Source organism: Pantherophis guttatus, chromosome 16, assembly GCF_059756535.1.
Source record: "Pantherophis guttatus breed Tessera chromosome 16, ASM5975653v1, whole genome shotgun sequence".
In the NCBI taxonomy this organism is placed as follows: domain Eukaryota; kingdom Metazoa; phylum Chordata; class Lepidosauria; order Squamata; family Colubridae; genus Pantherophis; species Pantherophis guttatus.
Window position 1 is genome coordinate 690,113 of NC_142078.1, and position 26,440 is coordinate 716,552.

General features: G+C 48.6%; 1 protein-coding gene across 3 annotated transcripts in view; it reads left to right on the top strand.

Moving 5' to 3' along the window:
• The first annotated feature begins 6,637 nt into the window (after positions 1-6,637).
• RXRA (retinoid X receptor alpha) overlaps positions 6,638-26,440 on the top strand; it is a 106,578-nt gene continuing 86,775 nt past the window's right edge. For 2 of the 3 annotated variants that reach the window (XM_060691569.2, XM_060691603.2), the window contains exon 1: positions 9,845-10,320. In XM_060691569.2, coding sequence (XP_060547552.1) covers positions 10,245-10,320 — 76 coding nt within the window. In that variant the 5' untranslated portion in view covers positions 9,845-10,244. Of the gene's footprint in view, positions 7,098-9,844; positions 10,321-26,440 lie in introns of those variants that run through there. The other variant, XM_060691588.2, reaches the window with a different exon arrangement.

Here is a 26,440-nt window from a genome sequence, read left to right on the forward strand (position 1 = left end):
GATAGATTCCAGTGGGGTTTCCCCCACCTCCCAAGGCCAGAAGGGGTTTCACCTTTCTTTTAAAAGACAGCTTTAATTTAAATTTGACCACCGTGAGTCATTGTGTTTACATTTCTGTGGTTGATCAGTGGCTAGAAAAGACAAAGAAATTTATTCTCTTTGCGTTTTCATGTAAACTTAGTTTCCAACTCCTTAAAGCTAAGGTAAAAGGACTTGCCTTTTGTAATATTCATGCCTCCCAGCATTTTGCATGCTTTTCTTAGAAAATCATTGCATTTGGAGGAAAGTAAATAAAGAGCCATTTCAAACTTTGGCCTGGCTGGCTGACTGAGAAAACTCAAATGATGCAGAAATGATGTAGGACAAACTTCAGGTTAGATCAGGGATGTCAAACTCGATTTCATTGAGGGATGCATCAGGGTTGCCTTTGACTTTGGGGGGCCAGGGTGGGCATGGCCAGCTCAGCGTCACTCATGTCAGGGGTGCTTATGGTGGTCCAAGTGCTCGGCCAGCGAAAATGGGCTCCCAAGCTCCATTTTCAGCTGCAACAGCCGCCTACAACCCTCTGTCAGCGAAAATAAGAGCTCAGGAGGGCCAGTCGTGGCTCTTCTGAGCTCTGCTTTTGCTGGCAGAGGCACCACGACCGGTCCTTTGCTGTTTCCAGGGCAGCCCCATGGGCCAGATTTAAGCATCCTACGGGCCGGATTCGGCCCCCGAGCCTTGATTTTGACACCCCTGGGTTAGATCAACGAGAAACGAATCAGATCCACCCTGACCAACTGTAACTGAGCAAAAGTCTTGCAGTTGTTTTGGATTGAATGACTTCAAATATCCACTGATGGAATCTGAGCTGGATTGACTGACCAGAGAGATTTGAGATGGCCCTTGCAAATGCTGAGGTTTCTGTGAAAGAGACAACATCATTCCCAGAGGTCATGGAATGAAAACATTGAATTATCAGCATCTTGCATCAAAATAGGCCTCCTGTAATGAAGCTATTCAGATTTCTTTGGTGCAAAAAGAAAATATAGAAATGTTGGAAACGATGCAGAAAAAGGCTGGGCAGATGGAGAAAGGGAGAGTCAAGATGGCTTTTGGAATCAGCACCCTAAGAAGGCCACTCAGTTCAAAGAGTTGAAGATTAAACTGATTCATGGAAGACTTTCTACTCTTGAATTGGTGACTCCATTTCCTCAGAAATTATGGCTGCTCGATGTGTGTGTGTGTGTGTGTGTGTGTGTGTGTGTGTGTGTTGGGAATCAAGCATTTGTGCTTTTCCTCTGTTAAGAGAAGCCCCACCTGTTGTGTCCCTGAGAAGATAGAAGATAAAGTGAGGAAATGGCTGCTCCTCACGAGATCTTCTGCCAGGACCGTTGTGAAAGGAAAGAAGACTCAGCAGCCACCATTTCCAAGGCGAAGGACCCCAGGGAGCCTCCTTTGGCATTGATGTCTCACCATCAGCCTCTTTGCCAGGTTCTTTCGCCATCCCTGATCCAAAGAGTTGAAAAGGCTGTTCCAGAAACATCAACTTTTTCCTACCAGGTTTTGTGTGTGGAGGAGCCATGGATTCCTTCAAAGGCCCTGCCTGATTTTTGGAGAAGGGGAGAAAGGAGGAGGACTGGGAAAGAAGCGGCCTACAGATGCACTGCTAAGGCAGTCCATTCAGTCAGCGACGGCTTTACCATGTTTGTCAGCAGAGAAAGATATTTATGTTCACTTTTATACATGCTGCGATTCGCCCATGTATAATATTTCAAACATGTCCTGGGAGGAGGGACCTATGGGAGGATTTAGAGTTGGTGCTGTGGCCCTCTGGGTCGCTCACACCAGCCATTTCCGGTACTTGCTTTTCCTTCTCCATATTAATTAAGGATGTGTTCCTGCGCCAAGCAGGGAGAGATTTACAGCCGTTGCCAGGAAAGAATGACCCCAGCTGAGAAAGCGGCCTTCCCATCCAATTCCCACGGAGCCAAGAAGCTGTGGCTACCTTGAGAGGGTCTGGGCCTTCTGAGTGGGAAGACTGCTTTCATTTCTCCCGCAGAAGTCCTTCTCTGAAGCTCCTTCCCAAGCGAAATCCCCATTTAGCGCTCTGGGACATAATCATGTCACTGTGAGTGCAATAGCTTTCTCTCACAATTTTCAGACAGATGTTGAACAGGAGATGATACAGTTTTTGCATTAACTGTAACTAATTTTCAAAGGGCATTTGTTAGACAGCATAGTAAGGTTAAGCAACTGTTAATTTTGTTCATTCTTTATATATCCCATTTACCTTGTGAGCATTATTGGCCTTTGATTTCTTCCTAATCTGAATTTTACAAGTACTACGGTGCCAGCATGAATTATGAACTTAATGGGCAACACAACTGGGTCTCTAGAATCACAAATTATGACTGTAGTTCAATGTACAAACCTGAGAAAACAGACCAGATGGTTTTGTCCCATCTGACTGATACCAAACTACATGTTGTTGTCTTGTCTGTTCTTTTAATGCAGAAGAACCCTGACCTCTATGAAGCAAGTAGTATGTCATTCTTGAACAAGATAAAGATCCTGTTATCTGTTCCCAACACATTTCTTCAATATCTGTACAGCCTAATATTTCAGCCAGCCCCGGCTAAAGTCTGGGCCAGTATATCTCAGGTTCTTCTGCTTATGACAGAACCAGCTCCACTTGGCCTTATACAAAGCCATTTAGACTGATAACATTCAAATAGTGGAGTTGTCTCAACAGAATTCAGTAGCTCTGATTTATTTTGAAAGCTTCTGCCCTGGTTACCTGGAGGTTTCTGAGGAGGTGTTGATATAAGCATGACTTCTTCACAGTTATGTGGCTGGCCTGCCAGTTTCCCTCTGTGCTTTTTCACTTGGTCCCTAAATCATGTACAATTTTCAGTGCATCATCTTTGTCATCATCTTGGATTAAGGATGCAGCGAAACATCTGAAGGATACTTTTCCGTCTGGCCTTAGAGTTTCTTTCTTGTGCTACTGGAAACCCTGAGGACTTGAAAAGGATCCCAGCAGAAGCCGCAGAGCGCAAGGGGGGAGTTCACACGTTTTGTACCTCAGCCAGAAACTCCCGTTTCTAATCTCATTTTGATAACCAGTCTGTTTATAGCATAATTGGAGAAAACCAACTGGATGCCATTGGAGCTCAAGAATTAATTTAACTTAATTTAAACTGCTGCCCAACTCCCATCAACCTTGGGTGGTTTACAAATGACTTAAAAGGTAAAAGTAAGACATGAATATAAATGAAAAATGTAGAAATGGCAGAATAACAAACTCAGGTGGGAAGAATAATAAGAAAGGAGCTTCAATTATCCCTCCCCACATCAAAGACCAGGTGAAGACCAGGTCTTCAGGCCCCTCCAAAACACCAGCAGGGTGGGAAACCTTTGAAAATCGGGAGGAGCCTCATGTCAGAGAGCAGGTGCTGCTACGGAGAAGGTGCCCCTCCTGGGTCCCAAGAGAGTCACCATTTAATTGAAGGAACAAGAGAGTGCCAAGATCTGGACAGATGCTTTGGTGGTCCTTCAGGGAACCAGGACCTCTGCCATATAAGGCTTTCTAAGTAGCGCCCTTGAATCACACCCAGAAGCAGCAGCCACTGCAGCTCATTTCTTGCACCACTACATTCTGGACCACTGAAGTTGAAACTTCAATAGGGTCTTTGAGAGCAGCCCAAAGAGGACCATGCTGCAGTAGTCAAGTCAGTTGGTGACCAGGGCATCTGAAGGGCCAAGCTGGGAAAGATTGCAACTGGCACACTGATGCAAAGGTCTTCTGGGCCACAATCAAACACATGTTCAACAAGAAGGAGCTGCAATTACAGGAAGACCCCCAAATAGCACCCCCCCCCTTGAATGGGGAAGTGCCAATCTGACCAAAGTCAAAAGTGTACTGTTCCCAGGTTTGAGTGGTGCCATTCCATTCTGGTAGGTCAGTTTTGACAACTATATGACTATAGGATGGAAGTTATGTTCTGCTTCCTTGTGTCTTTTGATTCAGAGATTCTTAGAAAGTTTTCTCAGTGGGTAATTCTGAACTTTATCCTTGATTCAGATGAAGAAGAAACTTGTTTTATAGATGGCCTAGGATTCCATGGAGTATCTGGGGAAGATGAATATGGCCAATATGATTTAGCTGCAAGTTTGTGTTATATTTTCCAAACTTTCAAGAATATCATCAAGGACTTTTTAAACTTTGGTATTGGTTGAAATTAGGAATTTCAGAATGTAGTTCTCTTCGGTCTTGGTGTGAAAGCTATTATCTAATTGGTTAGTTATCCAGTAAATTGATTGTTTAATGATTGTTTGCCATCTTCCACTAGGTGCATTGTTGATTCTTAGCAACCACATATTGTAGTTGAACAGATTGAAGATCTGTTCTGCCCTCATCCTCACTGTGACTGAGCCCATCCATCTTGCTGATTCTCCTCTTCTTTCGCAATATCAAAACCTTCTCTAGAGCAGGGGTCTCCAACCTTGGCAACTTTAAGCCTGGCAGACTTCAACTCCCAGAATTCCCCAGCCAGCAAAGGTTGGAGACCCCTGCTCTAGAGCCCTGGATCAATAGTGGTAACTGTGAGAGGGATCTTGGAGTTCTGGTGGACAGTCACTTAAATATGAGCCAGCAGTGTGTGGCAGCCACCAAAAAAGCCTAGGCTGCATCAACAGAGGGATAGAATCAAGATCAATGTTAAGTATCACTTATAATGCCTTGGTAACACCACACTTGGAACATTGCAGCCAGTTTTGGTAACCACAATATAAAGATGTTGACACTCTGGAAAGAATGCAGAGAAGAGCAATAAAGAGGGGCTAAGCCTAAAATATATGAAGAAAGGTTGCAAGAATTGGGTATGTCTAGTCAATTTCTCCTTGCTTCCAGGTTTAATCTGTCCTTGATCAGCTTCCATCCATTATTCCTTGTCTGGCCTTCAGGACCAATAGCTTGGCCCCCTCCTCTCTGTGGCAGCACCTCAAATATTGGAAGATTGCTATCCTGTCTCCCCTGGTCCTTCTCTTCACTAGACTAGCCAGGCCCAGTTCCTGCAACTGTTCCTCCAAGGTACCTTCCAACCCTATTATTCTAGATTCTAATCTCCAACTTGTTGAGTGGGTGGATTCTGGAGAAAGCATTGAAGTATGAATCTCTGTAGTCTTCAGGACCACCAACCATGATGTCCTGGGTATTCAGTCTTAGAAGGCTGGGAGTGTCCCTTTATGAGTATTCTGCTTTTCCTTGGGCCAGTGGGCAATTCCAGGGCTCAGCAGCAGGGGCCCTTGTTGCTAATATGGGGTAGCTGTGGACTCCCCTATGTTCTTTAACATCTATACAAATTGCTCCAAGGGATAATCTGCTGGTTTGGAGTGAGGTTTCATCCCTGTCCTAAGAAAAATCACTTAGGTCCCTTTCTGTGTTGTGCTGGCAATGGCCCTTTCCAGACCATGTTATCTGGTGACAGCAAAGCCCTCATTGCATGGTTAGACTGCTGCACCAGCCTCTAAGCATCCCATCCCTTTGGTGGTCCGGTTGCGGCTTTTGGGTCCACTTCAGAGTGATCTTGGCTGTCTTATTAGCTATAAAGCCCTGGCTGGTCGAATGGGAAAGGGGTGCCCCCCCATTTGACCAGGCTGTCCCCACTTGACCTGGGTGTCCGATCGCGATGGGGGATCCCGAAGTTTCTGGCATATATATGTGTCACCTTCTTCGCCCGAGTCTGCCTGCCCACACGAGGCGCTTGCTTGGCAGGCGTCTCCTCGAACAAGCCCCGTTCCCGGCTTGTCAGCTCCGTCTTCCCGCGTCTCCGTGGGCTTCGGCCGCGCGCGTCCCCTCCACGAACCCAAAATGCGCGCGCTGACTGGGCCCGCCCCCTCGCTGCGATTGGAGGGCCCTCCCCGCTCGGAATAAGTGGGGGGGGAGGGGAGCGTGCTCCAGGCTTCGGCCCGTCCTGCCGGGCAGCCAATGGCCAGGCGGGGTCGGGGGCCCCTCCGCCTCGGCCTGTGGGTGGCTGAGCGCGCCCTCCGGCCCCGGCCGTGTTGCGGAGCCGACGCCAAGGCCAGCCCAGCTCGGCCGCCCTCCCGGCACGGGGCTGCGAGCGGTCCGTGGGCTTCGCGCCGGGCGGCAGCCGACAATCCCAGCCCGGCTTCGCTTTTCAGGCCAGGAGCGGGCCGGGAGCCGTCGCCGCCGAGAGACCGATGGCCCGTATCTCGGGCGGTTGGCCGGAGCAGTGCCGAGAGGGGGGCAGCGCCCGCAGGGCTCCGGCTCTCCGGCAAGTCGGCTTCCTTCTGCGCTGGACCCGCCGCCCCTCCCCGCCCCTCGTCCAGCCGATGGCGGGCAGCCAGAGTCCGGGACCCGGGCGGCTTCCACGCCGCTTCCCTCCCCCACGAAGCCCCCGTTCTCCAGCTGGCACTCGAGACGTCCGAGCCGCTCCGGGAAAGCCGGCCCTGTGGGCGCGCGGGGAGGGCCGCCGAGAGCCCCCGCCCCGGGAACGGCCCAGCGCACCGCCCCGTCGCCGTGGCCGGTCGGCCGTCGGACTCCCCCTTCGCCGGGCCCCTTTGCGCTGCTGCTCCTGGAGAGAGAGCGGGCGCGCGCACTGGCTCGCTCCTCGCTCGCCCCCGGCCGCCAGCTGCGGGCGCGCGCAGGCCCCGACACAAGTCCTGTACTTTAGTTACATTGTTGGGCGAGTTTTCCCAACTCCCTCCGCCGCGGCGTTGCGCACACCCCGCGGGACTGGCTCGGCTCCTCTCGGCTCTGCCTGCGGCGGCCTTTCGAAAGGCGCTTCTGTCTGCGAGGAGGAGGAGGAGGAGGAGGAGGAGGCGAGGCAGGGAGCGAGGCTCCGGAGCCGCCGCCGCGGGAGGGGGGAGGAGAGCCCCGGCCCCCTATCCGCCAGCGCGACGCGGAGAGACGCGGAAGGGCCCTTCCAGCCGGCCGCCCCGGGATCCGCCTCCTGCGCCTCTGGCTCGGCGGGCTCCGCAGCGGGGCCCTCCCGCCGCCTCGGCTCTTTCCCGCCGCCGATCGCCACGCCGCGCCGCGCCGCTGGGCATGAGTTAAATCGCAGACATGGACACCAAACATTTCCTCCCGCTGGGTGAGTGGCTGCTGCTGCTGCTGGCTCCTTTTTTTTCCGAGGAAAGGGGTGGGGGGGGGCTTGGGACAAACGGGAGCCCCGCGCGCTGGGGGCGGCAACCCGGGCGAGGGCGCGGGCAGCGGCTGCCTCTTTTGCCCCCGAGCAGGCTCGGGCCGGGGAGCGGCGGGGGGAGCGGCCGCCTCTGCCAGCGTTTCTCTGCGCGGCTGGAAGCTTCGGCCGGGCGCCAGGCCTCCTCGCCGCCCGGAGGGCTCAGTCCGAGTGCCGGGAGCGGCGGCAAGTCGCGGGGATCTGCAACTCCTGCCGGGCGGCCGGCAAGACGAGGCCCGGGGCGGGAGGCCGAGGTGGCCCGAAGAGCCGGAGCTTCCTGGACGCCCCGGTCGGTCTCCCGTTCTCGGCTGTAGCGGGCGACCTTCCAGTCCGGCGCGGCTCGGCCGAGGGTCCTCCCGGGCGGTTCGAGAGGCGTCGCCATGACCTTCGGGAGAGCTGCCCGGCCGCCCCTCGCCGCTTCCTCCCGCCGCCGCCCCCGTGTCAAACTTGCCGCGCTCCGGCTTCGCCTCCCCGCCCTGTTCCCGGGGCCTCGTGGAACTTCGCGGAGCCCCTTTTCCCGAAGCCGGGCAGGCGTCCCGAGGCTCCGCGGGGTTCGGCGCCGCCTCCAAGCGCGCTCCTCGGGGCATGAGCAGCGGGCCTTCCTCCGCAGGGCAGCGGGCCGGCCTCTCGGTCGGGGTCGCCGTTGAGAGGGGCGCTGGGGGAGGGAGCCCTGCAGGCAGACCCGCCGGGAAGGGGCCGCGCTCGACAGCGATGCCGAGGGAGGCGGTGGCTCGTCGCCTCGGAGGGCCGCGGCCAGAGCTCGGCTGTGGGGCTGGCCTGCGCTGCGCTTTCCGCTCCTCCGCGAACTCTGCCCCCAAAACCCGGAGCAGGAAGGCCGGAGCCCCGGAGGCTGCTGGAGGTGTTGACAACTGCGGGCATCAGCGGGCGGGTTGTTTCTGTTGTGGGTGTGAGGCAGAGGCGCTCCGGAGTGGGGGGGGCTGTTGGGGCTCAGCAGGCATGTAAACAACTCATTAGGTCGACATCCCGCCCGCCGCTCCGGCTTTGTTGGCCCTTCTCTGCCTTGAAAGCAAGAGGTGCTTCCCGTGCGGAGCAAAAGGCGGGTTTTATCGTGAAAAGCCGCGATTCTGTATCTGAAGCTCCACAGAGACCGGTTGTCAAGAGCTGATCAGCTAATCACAAAGCGTGCGATTATAGTAGGATTCAGGCTGACACCGAAGCCGGAGAATTGATTGAGTGAGAAAACCAATTGAGCAGAGATGCCCCAGGCCTGGGCTGAGAGGTGCCATTTAGGGAGCTCTTTGACAGCCATCGAGGTTGTTGCATTGGCAACCTATGATTCACAATTTCTGGGAGGCTGATGAGTCTCCACCCACTCAGGGTCCCCAGCGCACAACTGGCATCTGAGCGACCAGAGACCATCACATAGGTGTGCATTTCTGATCCAGGTGAGGCAAACAGGGATTTGCCTGCTTGGTTGCAGAATTTCTCCCATGCAGATGCCTGAGGCCAGCCAGGGTCCGAGGCTGCAGAATTGTCACTGGATGATATTTCCTGTCACCATTGGGCAGAACATGGTAATTATATTTAGCTTTCATTAACATAATTCTAATTAAGTGATTTTGACTTTTCCCCCACTGCGGCTGCCCTGCCACCTCTTCAAGTGAGATTGGTCTCCCTTCTGTAAGGTCCTGACTGTTGACTGATGGGCTGTGGTGCCACAGAAGGATCATGTACCTCGCAGCCACTGTTGCCGGTGGCATTGTGCAAAGCTCCTCACTGGCTGCCCCAAAGGATGCTGGGTAGGGAGTATCTGCTTATCTGGCTCTGCTGCTCACATTAGCCTGTTTGGGGGGGGGGCGTTTTGCACCCTTTGCAAGCAGGACTGAGATTTTCCTCACTGAGGTCTCTGGGATTGTGCTGAAGGCTCCAGAGTGGGGAAGGTCTGCCTCCATTCCTTCCCTGCTGGACAGTTGGGCATTCAGAGTCCGTGCTCTGGTTACACAATGAATTACTGCAATGTCGATTCCTCTGTCGATTTTTCTTTTTTAAACAAATTGATGGCGGTTAAACTTTTGTGGGTCTGTTTGTCTTGCACTCCAGCCAGCTGTGGTCCTTTCCCAAAGAGAGTCCAGCCTCCCAGCCAAGTTGGCTTCTTTGCACCCAGTGCCAGAGCTCTGCTCCCTCCCTCCCTTTTGTGCCAAGGCAGAATTGACCTGTTGGGAGAACCTGGCCATTGTCTTGATGCAGGGGGGACTCGGGTTATCCCAAGAAGACATCTGGGCCACTCACTTGGCCGTCCTGAGGAGCGCAGCAGCTGCAGTCAGCTTATTATCAGGGGTTAGATATTAGGCTTGGCAGAGTCCCATGGCAGGGTCATGGGGGGTGGGGGTGTCCAGCAGCTCCTGTAGGGAAAGCCCTTCTTCATGGGGGCTGGACTTCATCCAGCCGCTTGCCTTCACGCCGGAGGGAAGGGAGAAAAATCCTCTCCTGTGACTCGGGTTGGAGTGGATTCTTCCGAGGCCTTCCAAGCCTCAGCGGGCCTGCGTGGCCGGCAGTGATTGTGGCCGCTTCCAAGCCCCCCTCGGGGAGCCAGAAACTTGAGCAGGAGCAATGGGGCGCGCTGGAGGGAACTATCGGCCATTGGGGAGGGGGGCCTGGGCGGGGCCTTCCTCCATTGCGGGAGGGGAGAGTCCAGCGCCGGACTCGCGCAGTTCTCTCCGGCTCCACTGCGCCGCGCCGTCCGCGGCTTCCCCAGAAGGCCAGGAAGCGGGCGGGGCGGGGCGGGGAAGGGAAGCGGAGGGTCCGCGGCGCCTTCGGGGACTGACGTGGCCGCCGCAAGCCGCCCGGCGGCTACTCGACCTCGAAAACGCGTCTTCCGTGTCGCCCTCGGTCAGCGCCCGGTCTGGCCGCGGGGTGCGGTGAAGATAAGCCTGGGGAGCCTCCGAGGAGCCGCACCGGGCGCTGTGTGTGTGTCTTTGTTGCGGCTGCCGACCGGAGGCGAAACTTGGTCACTTTCAACCGGAATGATTATTTTGAACTGCTCGGCTTCTTGCGCAAATCCGGCCTGCTTGGTCAGCTTGGCTTCAGGATACGGTGTAAATGCGGCCGCCGGCAGAGCTCTTGGGGCCACTCAGGTGCAGGATCTGTGCGGGTGGCATGCAGAGAGGGAGCCAAGGTGGGAGCTTAGGAAGTTTCGTGTGTGGGGAAAATACGGGCTCCTTGGGAGGCATCTGGGGTGCGGGTGGGGGCCTCCCTCCACCTTTACTTACCAGCCCTTGGCCTTTGGGGGACAGCAAAGGAGGGAAGGGAGCAGCAGCTGGAAGGACTTGGGCGGGCGGGCGGGCGGGTGTGTATGGGGGGGGTCTCTTTCCTTCTCCTCTCCTTCCCCCTCCTCACTTAGCAGTTCCAGAGTTGGGCCTCCTGTGACCCAGGACAGAAGGGCTGGCAGGTCTGTCCCCACGCAGGGAAACCTCCCCATTCTTCCTGGTACCCTTCAGACCATTTTATAGACATTGAGGGAAAAGGCCAATGAAGGCCAAGGAGGCTTCAAGGAGTCCAGGCCCAGCCTGGATTTGTCTCTGGCCTTCCACCTGCTCTCCATAGGACCTCTTAGCCTCCACCGCTCGGAGACTCTCGCCAAAACTAACTAATTAGGATATATGATATACGATGCGATACAATACAATACGATGTGTGTGCTGTTCATCTTGGTTAGAGGGGGCACTTTTTAGTTCTCATTTTAGGAGCAGCTCATCTCCGAATGGTGGTCTGGGGTCTTTCCCTCAGGGACAGAAGTGCAGGACCCCTTTCCTTTCAGTTCTCCTCCCATACTGCTTCTGCTTAGTCTTTTTTTTTTAATTGAAAAAGTTTTTCAAATACAAATTTTCCCCCTTTCCCCCCCAACCCCCCTCCCCCTCCCTTCCCCCCATGGCTTCTCCAAGATGAAATCCACATTAATATCACATTATATAATACTTTACCACCCTTATACACCACCCCCTATGTGCTATACATTTCTTCCTAACATTATTATTATATCCCCTGTATACTATACATTTAACAGCATTCGGCTAAAAACTACATAATAGATCCTAATTTGGCATTTATTCTACTCATAATCTACCCATTTCCTCCACCTGGATACTTATATTTCTTTTAAATATATTAATATCTAAACATAACATCACTTTTCCTAAACTAAGCAATCAGTAACCTAACCTATCCCCTTGTACCATATCAATTTTATATCACCCACTTTCCTACAGGTCTACCATACATAATATATTTAATATCTTTATTCTTCTGCCCATATCACTAAAAGATATTTCCATAAAACCCTCAAATGACTTTAAATTTGTATTCCATATAGTATCTTCTGTAATGTCTTTCAACTAGATAGTTAATTCCATCCACCATGTTAGGGTAACATCAAGTCCTGCTTCCAACAGTATATTCAGTATCTTCAATTACCATCTGCCCCCATCATTAATAAGTATTTCTGTATATAACCCCCCCCCCCCGAGTGACTTTATATTTATATTCCATATGGTATCTTCTGTAATGTCTTTTGTCTAGATTATTAATTCCAACAACCACGTTAGGGTAACAGCCAGATCATCTGCATGCCCCAATTCCATAGTTCTCTTGCCTTATAGCTCAACATATATGTAATCCATTTTTCAGAGAGTCTAAATAGAAAGTTCCAGTCCGCTCAATCACAGGCCATCTTCCACATCCCAAAAACACCAGCACTGCAGAGATCTGTTATTCTTCTCAAAATAGTATAAGTCTGTAATTTGCCTCAGTTATATTTTCATGTATCAGCCTTCTATAAATCTCGCTTATTATATTTAATTGTCTCTTAAATAACTGGCATTAATCTGTTGGCTAAAAAAGAATTGTTTAGTTTAAAAATTTTTAGTTTTGTAGAACCTGCTTCTTCTTTTCTTAACTTGTTGTGGTTTAGATCTCCACCCTGGTTGCCTTTCTAGGACTTGTATATCAGCTGATTGAATTACATGCTGGTCTTTAACTTGATAAGACATCAAACCGAGATCCAAAGCCGCCTCTTTTATATTTATAGGTGATCCAGCTATAGCCTCTGAAGGAGAATCCAAAAACGGCTCGTCCAAAAAGCCCTCTATAACTTGTTGTTTTTCCATTACCTCCATCTCCATCTGCTTAACCTGAGTTTCAATCTCTTGTTCATTTTGCTTTTCTTTATCCCCCTCCTGTATTCCTGACACTGATGACATACGTGGAGATGTTGGGCCCATTTTAAAAACCTTGTAGTAAAATTCTTCCCCTTTTTCAACAGTGTTTAATTGATATCTTTCTCCTTGATATCTCAATATTATACCAACTGGAACATCCCACCTAAATGGGATGTTTTGTTTCTTTAGCTCAGTCACCAAAAATCCAAAGTCCTTTCTATCTTTTAACATCTTGGACGGCAGCTCTTTATATATCCAGATCTTCGTTCCATTCATTTCTAGAGTGGAGTTAAAAGACTTTTGCACAATATCATTTCTTATTCCTTTTATCAGTCAAATAAATCACCACATCTTTAGGCAATTGTCTTTGCTTTGCCACCCAAGAATTTATTCTGTAGACCTTATCAATCTTACAGAATACCTCTTCAAAACTAACCTTTAAAATCACAGCCAGAACTTCAGCAGACATCTTTCTCAAGTCCTCTCTGTTATTTTCCTGTATTCCCCTCATTCTGATCGCAAATTCCATGGATCTGAATTGCATCATTGTAACTTCATTTTCAATCTTTTGCTTTATATTATCTACATTGTAAGTCTTGTGATCAGCTTCCTTCATTTTAGACTCTACTTCTGAGCTATTTTATTGAATCATTGTCAAATCATTTTCAATTCTTTGTATTTTATTATCCAGATTATAAATCTTATAATCAGCTTCCTTCATTTTAGACTCTATTTCTAAATTGATATCTTTATCCATCTTTAGAATTACTTCTGAAAAGCTTTTCAAAGCTGTTACAATATAGCGCTTCAGGTTATCATACTTTTGTTGAACCAACTCTTTAATTTCCTGTCTAAATTTTTCAAGATTCTGGTTCATAATCTCATCATGTCTTGCCAACTCCTCCACAACAAATTCCTTTAAATCTTTAAAACCATTCTTCTGCATCTGCGAGCTTAAAAATTGCTCTTGTGATTTATAAATGGGGGAGCCCCCCCCCACATCTTGGTTGTCTGGCTTTGTCAGTTTTAACGCCATCCTGCCACGCAAACAGACTCTTTTTAAAGAAAAAGTCTTCTCTCCACACAATATCAATATCAAGTCTCTAAGAAGGAAGAAGCATGAAACAGAAATTTTTCTCTTCTCTTCTAGCCAGCGCTATTGCTTCAAATACTTTGTAGCATATTAAACCATTCAAACGGAAAGACTTTCGCTTTCAGCTTTCTTCTCAAGCCTCAGCCAGCCGCCATTTTAAACTTTTTTTTTCCCCTTTCACTCTTTCTTCATTCTTAAAATCAATCATAGGGTTGTTACAAATACTTGCAATTTAGAGTCCCAAATCCGGATTTCATCCTGCTTATTCAAACAATCTGTTAGTTTTCGCTGATTAGGTTGGTCACATCGTCTAGCTCTGCAAAGCGCAGAGTTCCCCCGAAGCCCGGAGCAGCGGCGAGCTGGATAGGGAGCCTCATCCTGCTTCCTCCCCAAGAGTAAAAAAAAACACTCTGGGGACTTCTCAGAGGGCTCTACCTGTTCTCGCTGGCTCTCCTCACATTTCCTTAAAGAAACGGAGTTTTTCGAGCTGCCTCTCAGCTGTAAAGGCAGCTCTTTATGGGCGGCGGGGGTGGCGGTCCCAAAAGACCGTCTAGCGACGACGGAAGCCAAACCGGAAGCCTGCTTCTGCTTAGTCTTGGTGGTGTGAACTTTGTCTTCTGAAATGAGAGACTAATGGTTTTCCTTAACTATGTGGAATTATGATGCTATGTGGAATTACTCTTTATTTGTGCATTTGCTAACATTTTCTATAGTGTATTTATTCTACTCCTACAGGGAACATGAAGGAGCTACAAGAAAACCTGCCCTTGGCTTTTTTCTCCTTTGTTAGACTTGTCATTCTGTTCTTGCTTCCAGACCTCACTTTTTGTGTTTATTTGTCCAATTTCCACCCATTGTAAACAAAAGACTTAGTGGGCTGCAGTCACATCAAATTGTATAAAGAGTGCCCAGTATCTTCATAGCAAATCTGCCAGTTTCATCGGAGGAAACAGAACCAGGTGGCTTTGTGACCAAATGTGGAGCTGAACCCTTTTCTTCATGGTGAAAGGGAGAACAGTCTGACCCCTGCCATGTGCCGGCTCTTCCTAAATCCTCACAATTTTTGTGATTTTGGATTTCAGATCAGATCTGTAGGCTGTGAGATATACTAACACTTGGTTTGACCTTGATTCTGTCCCTCTGTTAATTGGCTTTTTTGGCAGCTGCTAGCTCATAGTTAAGTGATTGTCCACTAAGACCCACAGATCCCTCTCACAGTCTCAACTGTTGAGCCAGGTAATCTGTTTTGTATCTGTGTATTTGGTTTTTCCTGCCTAAGTGTAAAACCTTACTTTTCTTATCATTGAATTTCCTTTTGTTAGGTATAGTCCAGTGTTCAAGTCTTTCAAGATCCTTCTATATCTTGAGTCTATCTTCAAAGTGTTCGCTATTCCCCCCCAGCTTAGTGTTCTGCAAATTTGATGAGTTCCCCTTCTATTCACTCATCCAAATCGTTTATGAAGATATCGAAGAACACTCGGCCTAAGACAGAACCCTGAGGTACTCCACTGCTTGTTTCCCTCCGTGTAAATAGAATAGAATAGAATTCTTTATTGGCCGTATGATTGGACACACAAGGAATTTGTTTTTGGTGCATATACTCTCAGAGTACTTAATGTAGTTCTATTGAGGACTATACATTGAGAGTGGTTGGTTGTTGCGAATCCATCGGGTGGTGATGCTGTGTATCCTACATTTTTCTGTCTTACTAAGAAGTCGATTGTGGTCTACCTTGTCAAATGCCTTACTGAAGTCCAAGTTCACAGCATTTTACTGGTCCACTAATTTAGTCACTTTGTCAAAGAATGAAATAAGATTGGTCTGGCATGATCTGTCTTTGACAAACCCATGTTGGTTTCTAGTAATAGCTTTGCTTGTTTCTAGGTGTTCACAGATCCCTTGCTTGATTATCTTTTCCAGGATTTTCTCAGGTATTGATGTCAGGCTGATGGATCTGTAGTTTCCTGGGTTCATTCCCCCCCACTTTTTTTGAAGATTGGAACCGTCAGCTGCTTTCCAGTCCTATGGTAGTTCCCGAGTGCTCCAGGATATTAGAAAGATATAGTTCAGCAGTTCCGAGATCACATCTGTCAGCTCCTTCAGTACCCTGGGATATAATTCACTTGGTCCCGATGATTGAAATCTTGTCTAGAACAGACAGGTGTTGTCTTACCACTTTCTTGCCTATTTTGATTTATATTCCTAATCTTGTTTTTTACAGTATTGATTTTGTTAGGTTGAACTAACTATTTTTTCCTTTTGTGTAAAGACAGATGTAAAAAATGAATTAAGTAGTTCCATTTTCTCCCTGCTGCCCATCAGCTCCTTGCCATCTTCTTCCATTAGTAGCAGTGGTGGGATTCAAAATTTTTACTATGGTTCTGTGGGTGTGGCTTGGTGGGCGTGGCAGGGGAAGGTTACTGCAAAATCCCCATTTCCTCCCGATCAGCTGGGACTCGGGAGGCAGAGAATAGATAGGGGCGGGGCCAGTCAGAGGTGGTATTTACCGGTTCCCTGAACTACTCAAAATTTCCACTGTTTTCCAGAACTGGTCAGAACCTGCTGGATACCACCTCTTGATTAGTAGACTGCTTGTTTCCTTGATTTTTTTTTTTTTTTTGGTTTTTACATCTTGAAAGAAACTTCATTATTGTTATTATTGACATTTCTTGCAAATCTTACTTCATTCTGAGCCTTAGCTTTCCTGACTTCATCTTTGTAATTTTGGGCTATTTGTTGGTATTCTGCCTTGGTTGTGTGTCCCTCTTTAAAATTTTAATACTTGCCCAGTTTATCAGAGAGCTCTTTATGTAGCCATGCTGGTTTCTTCTGGGGTCTCTTATTTTACTTTTTCTGTCTGTTTTATAATCTCATTTTTCAACATTTCCCAAGCTTCTTGGGTTGTTTTTCCCTCTAAGATCTTCATCCATGGAATCCTTTCCAAGCTCTTTCTAAGTTTGTTGAAATCAGTTCTCTCAAAGTTTAAGGCACTAGTTTGACTTTGTTCTATTGTGTGTACCTGCATTATGTTGATTATTATATGGTCACTGACCCCCAAAGTTCCCACAATTTAAACCCCCTCTATCATTTCATCTCTGTTGGTAAGAATTAAGTCCAGTTTAGCTGACCCTGTAGCTCCCTCCTGTACCTTTTGGCTGACAAAGTTGTCTGCTAGGTTCATCGGGAATTAGTCTGATCTTCCACTAGGTGCAGAGTTTGTCTCCCAATTGATTTCAGGGCAGTTAAAGTTCTCCATTACTATTGTAGTATTGCTTCCCCCACACCTCGGCTAAATGATTAGCAAAAAGCTCATCTATTTCCTTTGTTTGGTTGGGCAATCTGTAGTATACCCCTATGGCAGTGTCATTTCTTTCTCCTTTAATATTAGTCCAAATGCATTCAAGAAAGTTTTCATCATTGTTCTTTTGCATTTCTATAGATGTATAGCTATTTCATACATGTAATGTAATTCCACCTCCTCTTTTGTTAGATCACGTAAAGTACTAGTACCACTTTGTAAAACCCAAGTAAGACCACACCTGGCATACTGCAACCAATTTTGGTCACCATACTACAAAAAAGATGCTGAGACTTTGGAAAAAGTGCAGAGAAGAGCAACTAAGATGTTCAAAGGCCTGGAGACTAAACCATATGAAGAACAACTGCAGGATTTGGGTCTGGCTAGTCTAGAGAAAAGAAGAATTAGGGGTGACAGGATAGCAGTCTTCCAGTATTTGAGGGGCTGCCACAAAGAAGATGGGGTCAAATTATTCTCCAAAGCACCAGAGGGCAAGACAAGAAACAATGGATGGAAACTGATTAAGGAGAAAAGCAACTTGGAATTAAGGAGAAACTTCCTAACAGTGAGGACAATTAACCAGTGGAACAGCTTGCCACCAGAAATCATGGGCACTCCATCACTGGAGGTTTTTGAGAAGAGACTGGGCAGTCACTTTCTCTGAAATAGTATAGGTTGACTTGCTTGAGCAGGGGGCTGGACTAGAAGACCTCGTAGGTCCCTTCCAGATTCTATTCTATTCTATTCTATTCTATTCTATTCCATTCCATTCCATTCCATTCCATTCCATTCCATTCCATTCCATGTCTTTTGAACAATTTAAATCCCTCAAGCTGTAGAATGATTGGCAGGGTTCTTCCTGCCCTTCCATCCTCTGGTTAGGAAGCCCTTTTTCTTCCAGCCATGTCCCACTAATTTCTTTCTCCGCTGTTTCTGTTCACCTTGTTCCTCCCCATTGTATCCTTGATGGTTTAAATGGGGTTGTGTCCAGAGAGGGAGGAATCTGTTGGGAAACTGAAGCCATGGAGGTTTGCTTGGTGCTCTGGGTAGGGGCTCCGGCCTCTCTGATGCCAGCTGATCCCAGGAGCTAAAAAGCAGTTATTCTCTTGTGGGAATGTTGCAGAAACGATGGGCTTGGTTTGGGAGGAAATGCACATGGCCACTCTCTCCCTCCTTTGTGCTCCAGGAAAAAATAAAATGGGGCTGTACCAGTATTTTCTCTTCCCTGCAATCCTGCATAAAAATGGAATTGCTGTTGATAAAATGTGGCATGGGGAGGAAGAGGGAGGATCCAAGGACTTTTCTGTCTCCTTGCTGGCTCTGATTTTGCTCCAGCCGCTTGAAGGTTGTTTGATGCCGCAAGAGACATGGCCATCCTTTGCAAGCCCCCCACCTCTTGCATTGTGGTGCCAGGCACATCTGGCAGAAGCAGCAGCTACGGTGGTGGTCCCTTGTGGCTGAGATGCCCCCAGACTTTCCTCCCCCGTGCCTGCTTCTTCCTTGTGGTGTGAGCCTGCTACATGGAAGATGGGCATTTGGATGGGTTGTTGGCAGGGGATACCTTGTTTTAAAACAGCCAGATATTAATATTTTATATTATGCTACATGGTGTGCATGATATAAGTATAGTGTATCAATATAAATATTGTGTGCATAATATAAGAAGTCAAATGGGCCTTAGAAAATCTGAGCAACAACAAAGCTAGTGGAGGAGACAGTATTCCAGCTGAGCTATTCAAAATCTTAAAAGACGATGCAGTAAAAGTGCTACACTCAATTTGCCAGCAAATTTGGAAAACTCAACAGTGGCCCTTGGAAAAGGTCAGTTTACATTCCAATTCCAAAGAAAGGCAATGCCAAAGAATGTTCAAACTATCGCACCATTGCACTCATTTCACATGCTAGTAAAGATATGCTTAAAATCCTACAAACTAGGCTCCAGCAGTATGTGGATCAGGAACTACCAGAAGTACAGGCAGGATTTCAAAGAGGCAGAGGAACTAGAGATCAAATTGCCAACATACGCTGGATCATGGAGAAAGCTAGGGAGTTCCAGAAAAACATCTACTTCTGCTTCATTGACTATGCTAAAGCCTTTGTGTGGATCACAACAAATTGTGGCAAGTTCTTAAGGAGATGGGAATACAAGACCATCTTATATGTCTCTCGAGAAATCTATATGCTGGTCAAGAAGCAACAGTGAGAACTGGACACGGGTCCACTGATATACTGTCGCCCTGCCTATTTAATTTATATGCAAAGCACACCATGAGAAAGGCAGGGCTAGATGAATCAAAAGTTGGAGTTAAGATTGCTGGGAGAAATACTGTATCAACAACCTCAGATATGCAGATGATACCACTCTAATGGCAGAAAGTGAAGAGGAACTAAAGAGCCTCTGGATGCGGGTGAAGGAGGAGAGTGCAAAAGTTGGCTTGAAACTCAATATTAAGAAAACTAAGATCATGGCATCCAGCCCTCTGAATTCCTGGCAAATAGATGGGGAAGAAATGGACAGATGACAGTGACAGTGACAGATTTTATTTTCCTGGGCTCCAAGATCACAGCAGATGGGGACTGCAGCCAAGAAATTAAAAGATGCTTGCTCCTGGGGAGGAACTAGCAGGGACATCACCCTGCCAACGAAAGTGTGTATAGTCAAGGCTATGGTTTTTCCAGTTGCAATGTATGGCTGTGAAAGTTGGACCATAAGAAAGGCTGAGCACCAAAGAATCGAGGCCTTTGAACGATGGTGCTGGAGAATACTCCTGCGAGTCCCTTGGACTGCAAGGCGATCAAACCGATCAGTCCTAGAGGAGATCAACCCTGACTGTTCTTTTTTATTATTATTATTATTATTATAAAGTTTTTATTTTTATTTTTCATAAACACATTTACATGTACAGTCATTTCCATCATTTTTCATTCATCTTTTAACTTTCATTTTTAATTTTTACTTCTTCAGGGCTGCTCTTTTACCCTTTACCTTTACTCCAACCCTTCTTCTCTCCTTCTCTTCCTTCCTGTTTCTCCTCCTACTTCCTTTGTTCTTCCTCTCCTTCTCTTTCCTACTTCCCCTTGTCTTCCCCCACTCCTCTCTTCTTCCCCTCTTCTAACCTTCTCTATTCCTCTTTCCCCTTCCTCTTCTTCCTCTCCTTTTCCCTTTCTTCTTTCTCCTCTTCTCTCCTCTCTTCTCCCTTCCTCTCTCTCTACTCCTTCCCCTCTCTCCTGTTGTTTCCCTTTTCAGTTCAATCTAAAGTGGTATTCGAGCACCCCGATTTCCTAATTATCTTTATTATTTCAATTTCTTATTCAATTATTATTTATTTTTATTTCATCATTTGCATACATTTTTATAATATCTCACTTTTTTCCCTTTTACCCCCCCCTCCCCTTTCTCCTTTTACTTGACATCATCTAGGTATCTATTTTTCTATTTGTTTTCTCCCATCTATTCTCTATCTATTTTATCTCTATGCCCTGACTGCTCTTTAGAAGGCCAGATCCTGAAGATGAAACTCAAATACTTTGGCTACATAATGAGAAGGAAGAAGAGCCTAATGCTGGGAAAGGTTGAGGGCAAAAGAAGAAGGGGACAACAGAGAACGAAGTGGCTGGATGTCACTGAAGCAGTAGACGTGAGCTTAAATGGACTCCAGAGGATGGTAGAGGACAGGAAGGCCTGGAGGAATGTTGTCCATGGGGTCGCAATATGTCGGAAACGGCTTTGCAACTAACAACAACAACAACCTGGTGTGCTGTGTGTGTAGATGGGCTCAATGCTGGTTTCTTCTTTTCCATCTTTCAACTACAGATCCAGATTGTGCTCTGCCAACTGGTGCCACCTTCTTCAGTTTTTTGCTTTTTGGTGGATCAGACTTGTCTCCCACCCAGGCAACTCAGTCTTCAGTGGAAGAAGTTGCAGCTCGGAATCTTGCAGTGAAACTTGATGGGCGCCGTGGAGCCAAGGGCGATGGTCATGTTTACAGATTTCTTTCACTTTTTTCAGACTTTTCTGGGTGGCCATGAGGTACAACGAGGGGGTTGAGCATGTAAGGCTCCATGGGGCCATTATTGCCACCTCTTTCCCTAGAATAATTTCAACTTTCACATGCTGCAGCTTGGCTTGGCTTGACGGGCAGTCTTCTGCCTTGCAGAAGCAGTGAAGTCCTCAGGGAAGGGGGGGGAGGGCAGTGGGCAGGTTATTCCCTTGAAGACCGCCATAGTGGAGCTCTTTCCCTTCCCTCCACCTGGGCCAGGAGACCCACCAGCTGTTGCCTTTCCTAGCTTTTGTGAGGGAGGAAGGAGGTTGTGGCTTTTCATCCACTGGGCTGAAACGCCCTTGCGCCTTGCACTCCTTGGAAAGCTAGGGAGGGGGTGTCAGAACTCCAATGCCCCCATCCTGTTTTTCTCAACTGGGCAAAATGGAGATTTTGGAGAGGTGAAAGGTTATGGAGATAAGCCAACCTGAAGGGGTCTCCAGCAGAAAGCCCCCCCCCAAGGCCCACCACAACATGAGCACCTGGCCCTATTCCTAACCCAAACTAAGCTTGCAGAGAGAAGGCTCTGCAAGTGATGGAGAGCAAGGGTCAGTTTGGGTCCAGCGGCTTTAGCTTCTGGTGTCCCTGGGAGCTGTTTCATAAGGTCATAAGCACCAAGTTCCATTGCCGGCTGCTGTCAAGCTTATCCATAAGGGCCAGAAGCATATCTTCTCTTTTAAACAATGACAGCATGAAGTTCTCAGAAGCTGAATTTCCTGCTCTGCAGCTTTTCCAGTCCTCTGGATGACCTCCTTGGCCAAACCTCCTGGGAAGAGACGTCACTTTCCTAAAATGACAGGGTTGCTGGCCAATAAAGCCAGGCACGAGCATGGTGTGGCCAGGAAGAGGAGGAGAGCCGTTCCTTGGGCTAATCTTGCTCTGCTTAGAACCCGGAAACGCCTCTTCTGTCTAGGACAGCTGTGAGCCCTGTTGAGCGTAGAATGGAAGCCCTTCTCTGTTGCTGGGTTTTCCCTGCTTTGAACCCTTGCCCAGGCCATCTGCAGCTGGACAGCTCTGCTCATTAGCCCTTATCGCCCCCCTCCCTCATTGGGGGTGGAATGGCCTCCCGGCCCTGCAGAGACCTCATTAGAGATGGGGAAAGGAAGGGTTCGGAGGGGGAGGGGGAATGAAGGCGTCCTTTGGAAGCTGCCCTCCCCCTTCTTTTGCTTCAAGAGGAGACCCTTTTTCCCCCTTGTCCGAGGAAACCCCCTGAGGTAGGAATGGGATAGATTGGCACTTCGGAACAGGCAAAGCATGCTGGATCATTGGCCTAAATGAGGAAAGTGGCTGAGTCTGCTGGCGTGGAGCAGCGCAGACACCCTGGATGACCCTGGATCAGTTCAAAGACCTCAAGCCATCCCTCAGCCCAGAAGACCCTGTCCTGACCCTGTGGAGGAACCTCTGCTGTTGGGTTGGGACCCTTCGGACTCTCCAACCGTGGGAACCTGGACCAGTCTTAGCACGGGTGAACAAACCCCAACACACGAATCGTTTGTTCAGGCACAGTTCACTCTGTGTTGGCTTCAGTTATGGCAACCAAACCTTCCTAGTTCTACTGCCTCTGCCTCCTCGTCCCTTGTCTTCCTCAGTGGAAGCCTTTCACCCCTTGCTGTCCTGAGGCAGCAAGGCCATCTATTGGGCAAGGCTAAACAGGGTGTCCACTGTGGGACTGTTCCCCTCCAATTCTGGAAGGCAACAAGGGCAAATCTGGCCTAGAAAGGGAGGGGGCTACACCCCCAATACATTTGCAGCAGCTCTAGGATATTTCCCTGAGCGAGGTTGAAACTTGAAGGAAGGATTCGCCTCCAGATCTCATCCAACACCCTGTAGCCTCTTTTTCCATAGGTGGCACCCAAGATGGTACCTTGTGGGGAATCCTTTGATAGGCTATGAATTCAAGGCATAAACAGATCATTTCCTCCTTTGTGAAAGCCATGGAGGGCAGGGCCATTGACTGACCCATATCCATATGACTTCAGAGTGTGGTGTGAATTGGTGTGTGCCCCTGGAGGGCTTGATTAGCTCTGGCTTTTCTATTCACGGGGGTGGGGGGTTGGTTGGACTCAAGGCCCTCCAAGCTGGCCCCAGGCTAGAAACTTGCTACCCCCTTCCTGGATTACCCAGGCCTGGCAGGCAGCTCCACGTTCTCGGACCCCAAACAGCTTTGTCTGGAGTGAGGCTGCAGCAGGGGAGCGGCAATGCCAGGTGGGCAGGCATTTTGGAGGCTTGCCTGGGGTTTTCCTGGGCGTGATGGGGTGGGAGACTTCCTTTCTGCAAAGCGAAGAGCTATGGTAGTTCTTGGTAGGGCTGAGGAGAACCATTTATCTAGTTGGCTTTGAGGCCAAGGCAGGACTAGAGCTCGGAGCTGAATCACTACACTGAACTGACTCCTTTAAACATTTCTTGACGTCCAACCATAATCTCAACCACCATCTCCGTCCTTGTAATAGAAACCTGTCATTTCTTGTCCTGTCTTTGGAAGAAGTATGAATAATTCTGCCCCATTTCTATTATGGTTCTATCAAACCTAAAGGACAGCTGTTCATCAATTCCTTCTCCAGGCTAAACACATCCAGCTGTTCCTCAAAAGTTCTTGATCATTTCTCTCCTTCCTAAAATCTGATGCCCAGAACAGGATGCAGCTTTCTAGCAGTGAGCTGACCAGGGCAGAGTAGAGAGAAACAAGAACTTATTTGGCCCTCAACATAGTAGTTCTGTTGACGTATCCTAGAAATTGCATTGGCTTTTTCTGCAGCTGCTTCATGTCCACTAAAATACCCAGCCAGATGGGTGGGATTCTTCTCAAAGTACCAAATCCAGTAGGGTTTCCCCCATCCTATACCTATGTCTTCATTTTCTACCCACACCAAGGTGGGTCCCTTTAGTAGGTCCCCACTAAAATTCCTTCTACTGGTTTCTGTTCCATCTTGTCAAGATCCTGAATCATAAGGCGCTGGGATTTGTGACACTGGGACATTGAAGTGGCTCTTTGGCTTTCCAGTCTCCAGGCCTTGAGGGAAGTTTGAGGTGATGCAAAGAGCATCTTGTGCGATGTTGGTAACATCAGCTGTGGGTTTGGTTGCGTAGGAAGCCCGGCCTGTTATTGAGTGCCAAATGCAGAGAAACCAAGTCAGAGCAGCCTGGACAAGGCCTTCCGGCTTTCCAAGCAACTGGATGTAGAGCTTAGAAGAGGGTCAGCTCTGAGGAGCAAGAGCCCAGCGTGGCTTCTGGGGATGGTAGCATTGGGAATGGGATCTGGCGTAGGCAAAGCTAGCAGACGGTGGGCTTCAGGCTAAAGCCCTTTCCCACCCTCTTAATCGGCTTTCCCAGGCCCAGTTTGCATCCACTGGCTTCTCATCCAGACTAGGCTAAATGGGGGGGGGGGGGAGGCTTTATAGCCGTTGGTGCAGGTGCCTGTTTTTCCGCTTGTGAGATTTTTACTGGAGGCAAGTAACAAACTGCGATGATGTCACCCTGCAAATATCTGATGCAAGTACACGATTTCAGCACTGCAGGATGATTGATTGACATGGGTATTGTCATTTTGGCATCATCACGGCTTGCCCTGGCTGTTGCTGGAAGGAGAGAGGCGTTCCTTCGATGGCTTTGCCCATTAGATGGCCATCAAGCCCACATTTTGAGGGTGGGTTTCAGGTTTGGTTTTGAAAGGCTGATTTGCATGAGACCGCCCTGACTGTGGTAGGAAAGGGCTCCATAGGTTAATCCAGGCTGGGCTGCTGGAAGTGCTCTGGTGCCCTTTGGACGGCCCGTTTTGCTCCTCCCTGTGTTTGTTCCCGTGTTTGTCGCCTGGGCCGCTGTGTTCTTGTCTCAGCTGTTGACTGGTGACCTTGGCGTGCCGAAAGTTGCCTTGTTGCTGTGCCCCACCCAGGACATTCCCAGCTGCCTTGCAGAGATGTTCAGGGACCTGTTTTAGCACCGGATCAGATGTTTCTCTGCAAAAGGACACTGCAGCATTCCAAGACACTGATGCACCTCGGACTCCCAGGCTGGGTGCAAGCAGACACATCTGTCACAGCAGTTGAAGTGTTGCTCTGCGTGCAGCAAGGAAGGTGGTGGTGTGGTGGGCAGGGCAGATCCGAGCGGGAGCACCCGCCCGAGAAGGCTGCGGAAGAGGAAAGAGGATGGGCATCTCCAGGATAATCCCCAGTGTTTTGAGAGGCCTTATTTAGACTTTGCGTGACAAGTATTCGGCCTGCTTTTAAGAGAGGCATGGATTAAGACTTGCCTTTCGACTTCTAGCAGAGAATTCTAAATGTGCTATCCTAGTTTTATTGCAGCTGGTGCAGTCTCGAAGGTGATACAGAGCCAATGTATGTTTCTGTGCCTCGTGAAACCTGGACAGAGCCATTCATCCAATTCAAAGGGAGCCTTTTATTGCAAATGCACTTCAGGTCTTGCATCTCTCCTCCAAGTAGGCTATTCGAACCAGAAATCCCAATCCTCAGCAATATTTCCAGTTAATTCAAGTGAATCTGGGGAGGAGGTGGACACTCTGCCTGGCAAAAAAAAATCCCTTTTAGAACAATAAGAGAGTTGGAAGGGACCTTGGAGCTCAAGCAAGAGATCCTTTACCATTCCAGATAGATGGCTGTCCAGTCTTCCGCAATGGAGGTGTCTTCCTCCCTACCAATGACCCCAGTGGTTATGGCAGAGGTTTGGGCAGAGGGAAAGCTCCTGGGCTCTTGCTTCTACAAACCAAGAAGTCGTGTGTTTTGCCAATATGTTAAAACAGCTGTTCTTCTGTCCTCATTTTCTGCCAGGAGAACCAGCTGCCTTCCTTGTCTTTTGCTTTTGTCCTTCCCAACCCAGGCTTGGGGGTTCTGGGCAGCCCTCCTGGTGGCATCTAACCTAGGTTTCTTAGAGGTGGGTTGAGTTTTCATTCGTGCATCATCTCTTTGCCCAATGGGGACTTCCTGCTTTGTGCTGTAACACAAGGGCATCTGGAATCGGCAAAGGGCTTTGTAAATATACAGGAAAATCAATCCAGTCCCACCTTAGGCACAAACTACCTGGGGACAGTCCCCTCTCTTGGCCCTGAGAAGGAAAAAAGAGCAACCTTCTCCAGGAAATCCTGGCTGAGGAAACTGCAGGGACCAGTATAGGGACAATTGCCAGGAATCAAAAACTGACTTGAAGGTGCATTAAGTGAACCACTTGGAAGTCGGGGAGCCATGGGCCATTTTCTTCTATTTTGCATCTGGTGCTCTGTGTGTGTTTGTGTTGCATGTAAGTGTGCAGATGACACTTCCAGCATGAACTGGGATCTTGTGAGTCTCGACAAAAGGTGTCGCTTTGGATTTTGAGCCCCAGATTTTGTGGGAAGCGCTTCTGCCTTCCTAGAGATGCGCTCACCACCTGGGGTCTCTGATCCTTGGCATCTGACCTGGGGTCACGAATTGGGCAGGTTCCCGACAGAATGGCGTTTTGTTACCAGGCAGTCGTGGACGGGGTCCTCAAACCAGTGAAGGCACGCACTCCCACGCACAAAGTCACGCCAGGGAGATCAGCTTACTTAACTTTTCAGGGGACTAATTAGTTCCTTGGCAAAGTGCTTGGAGAGCAAGCACTAATTAATTGGCATTATTTATGATCACTCCCTCGGGGCTGTGATCTTCAGGGCCTCCGCTTTG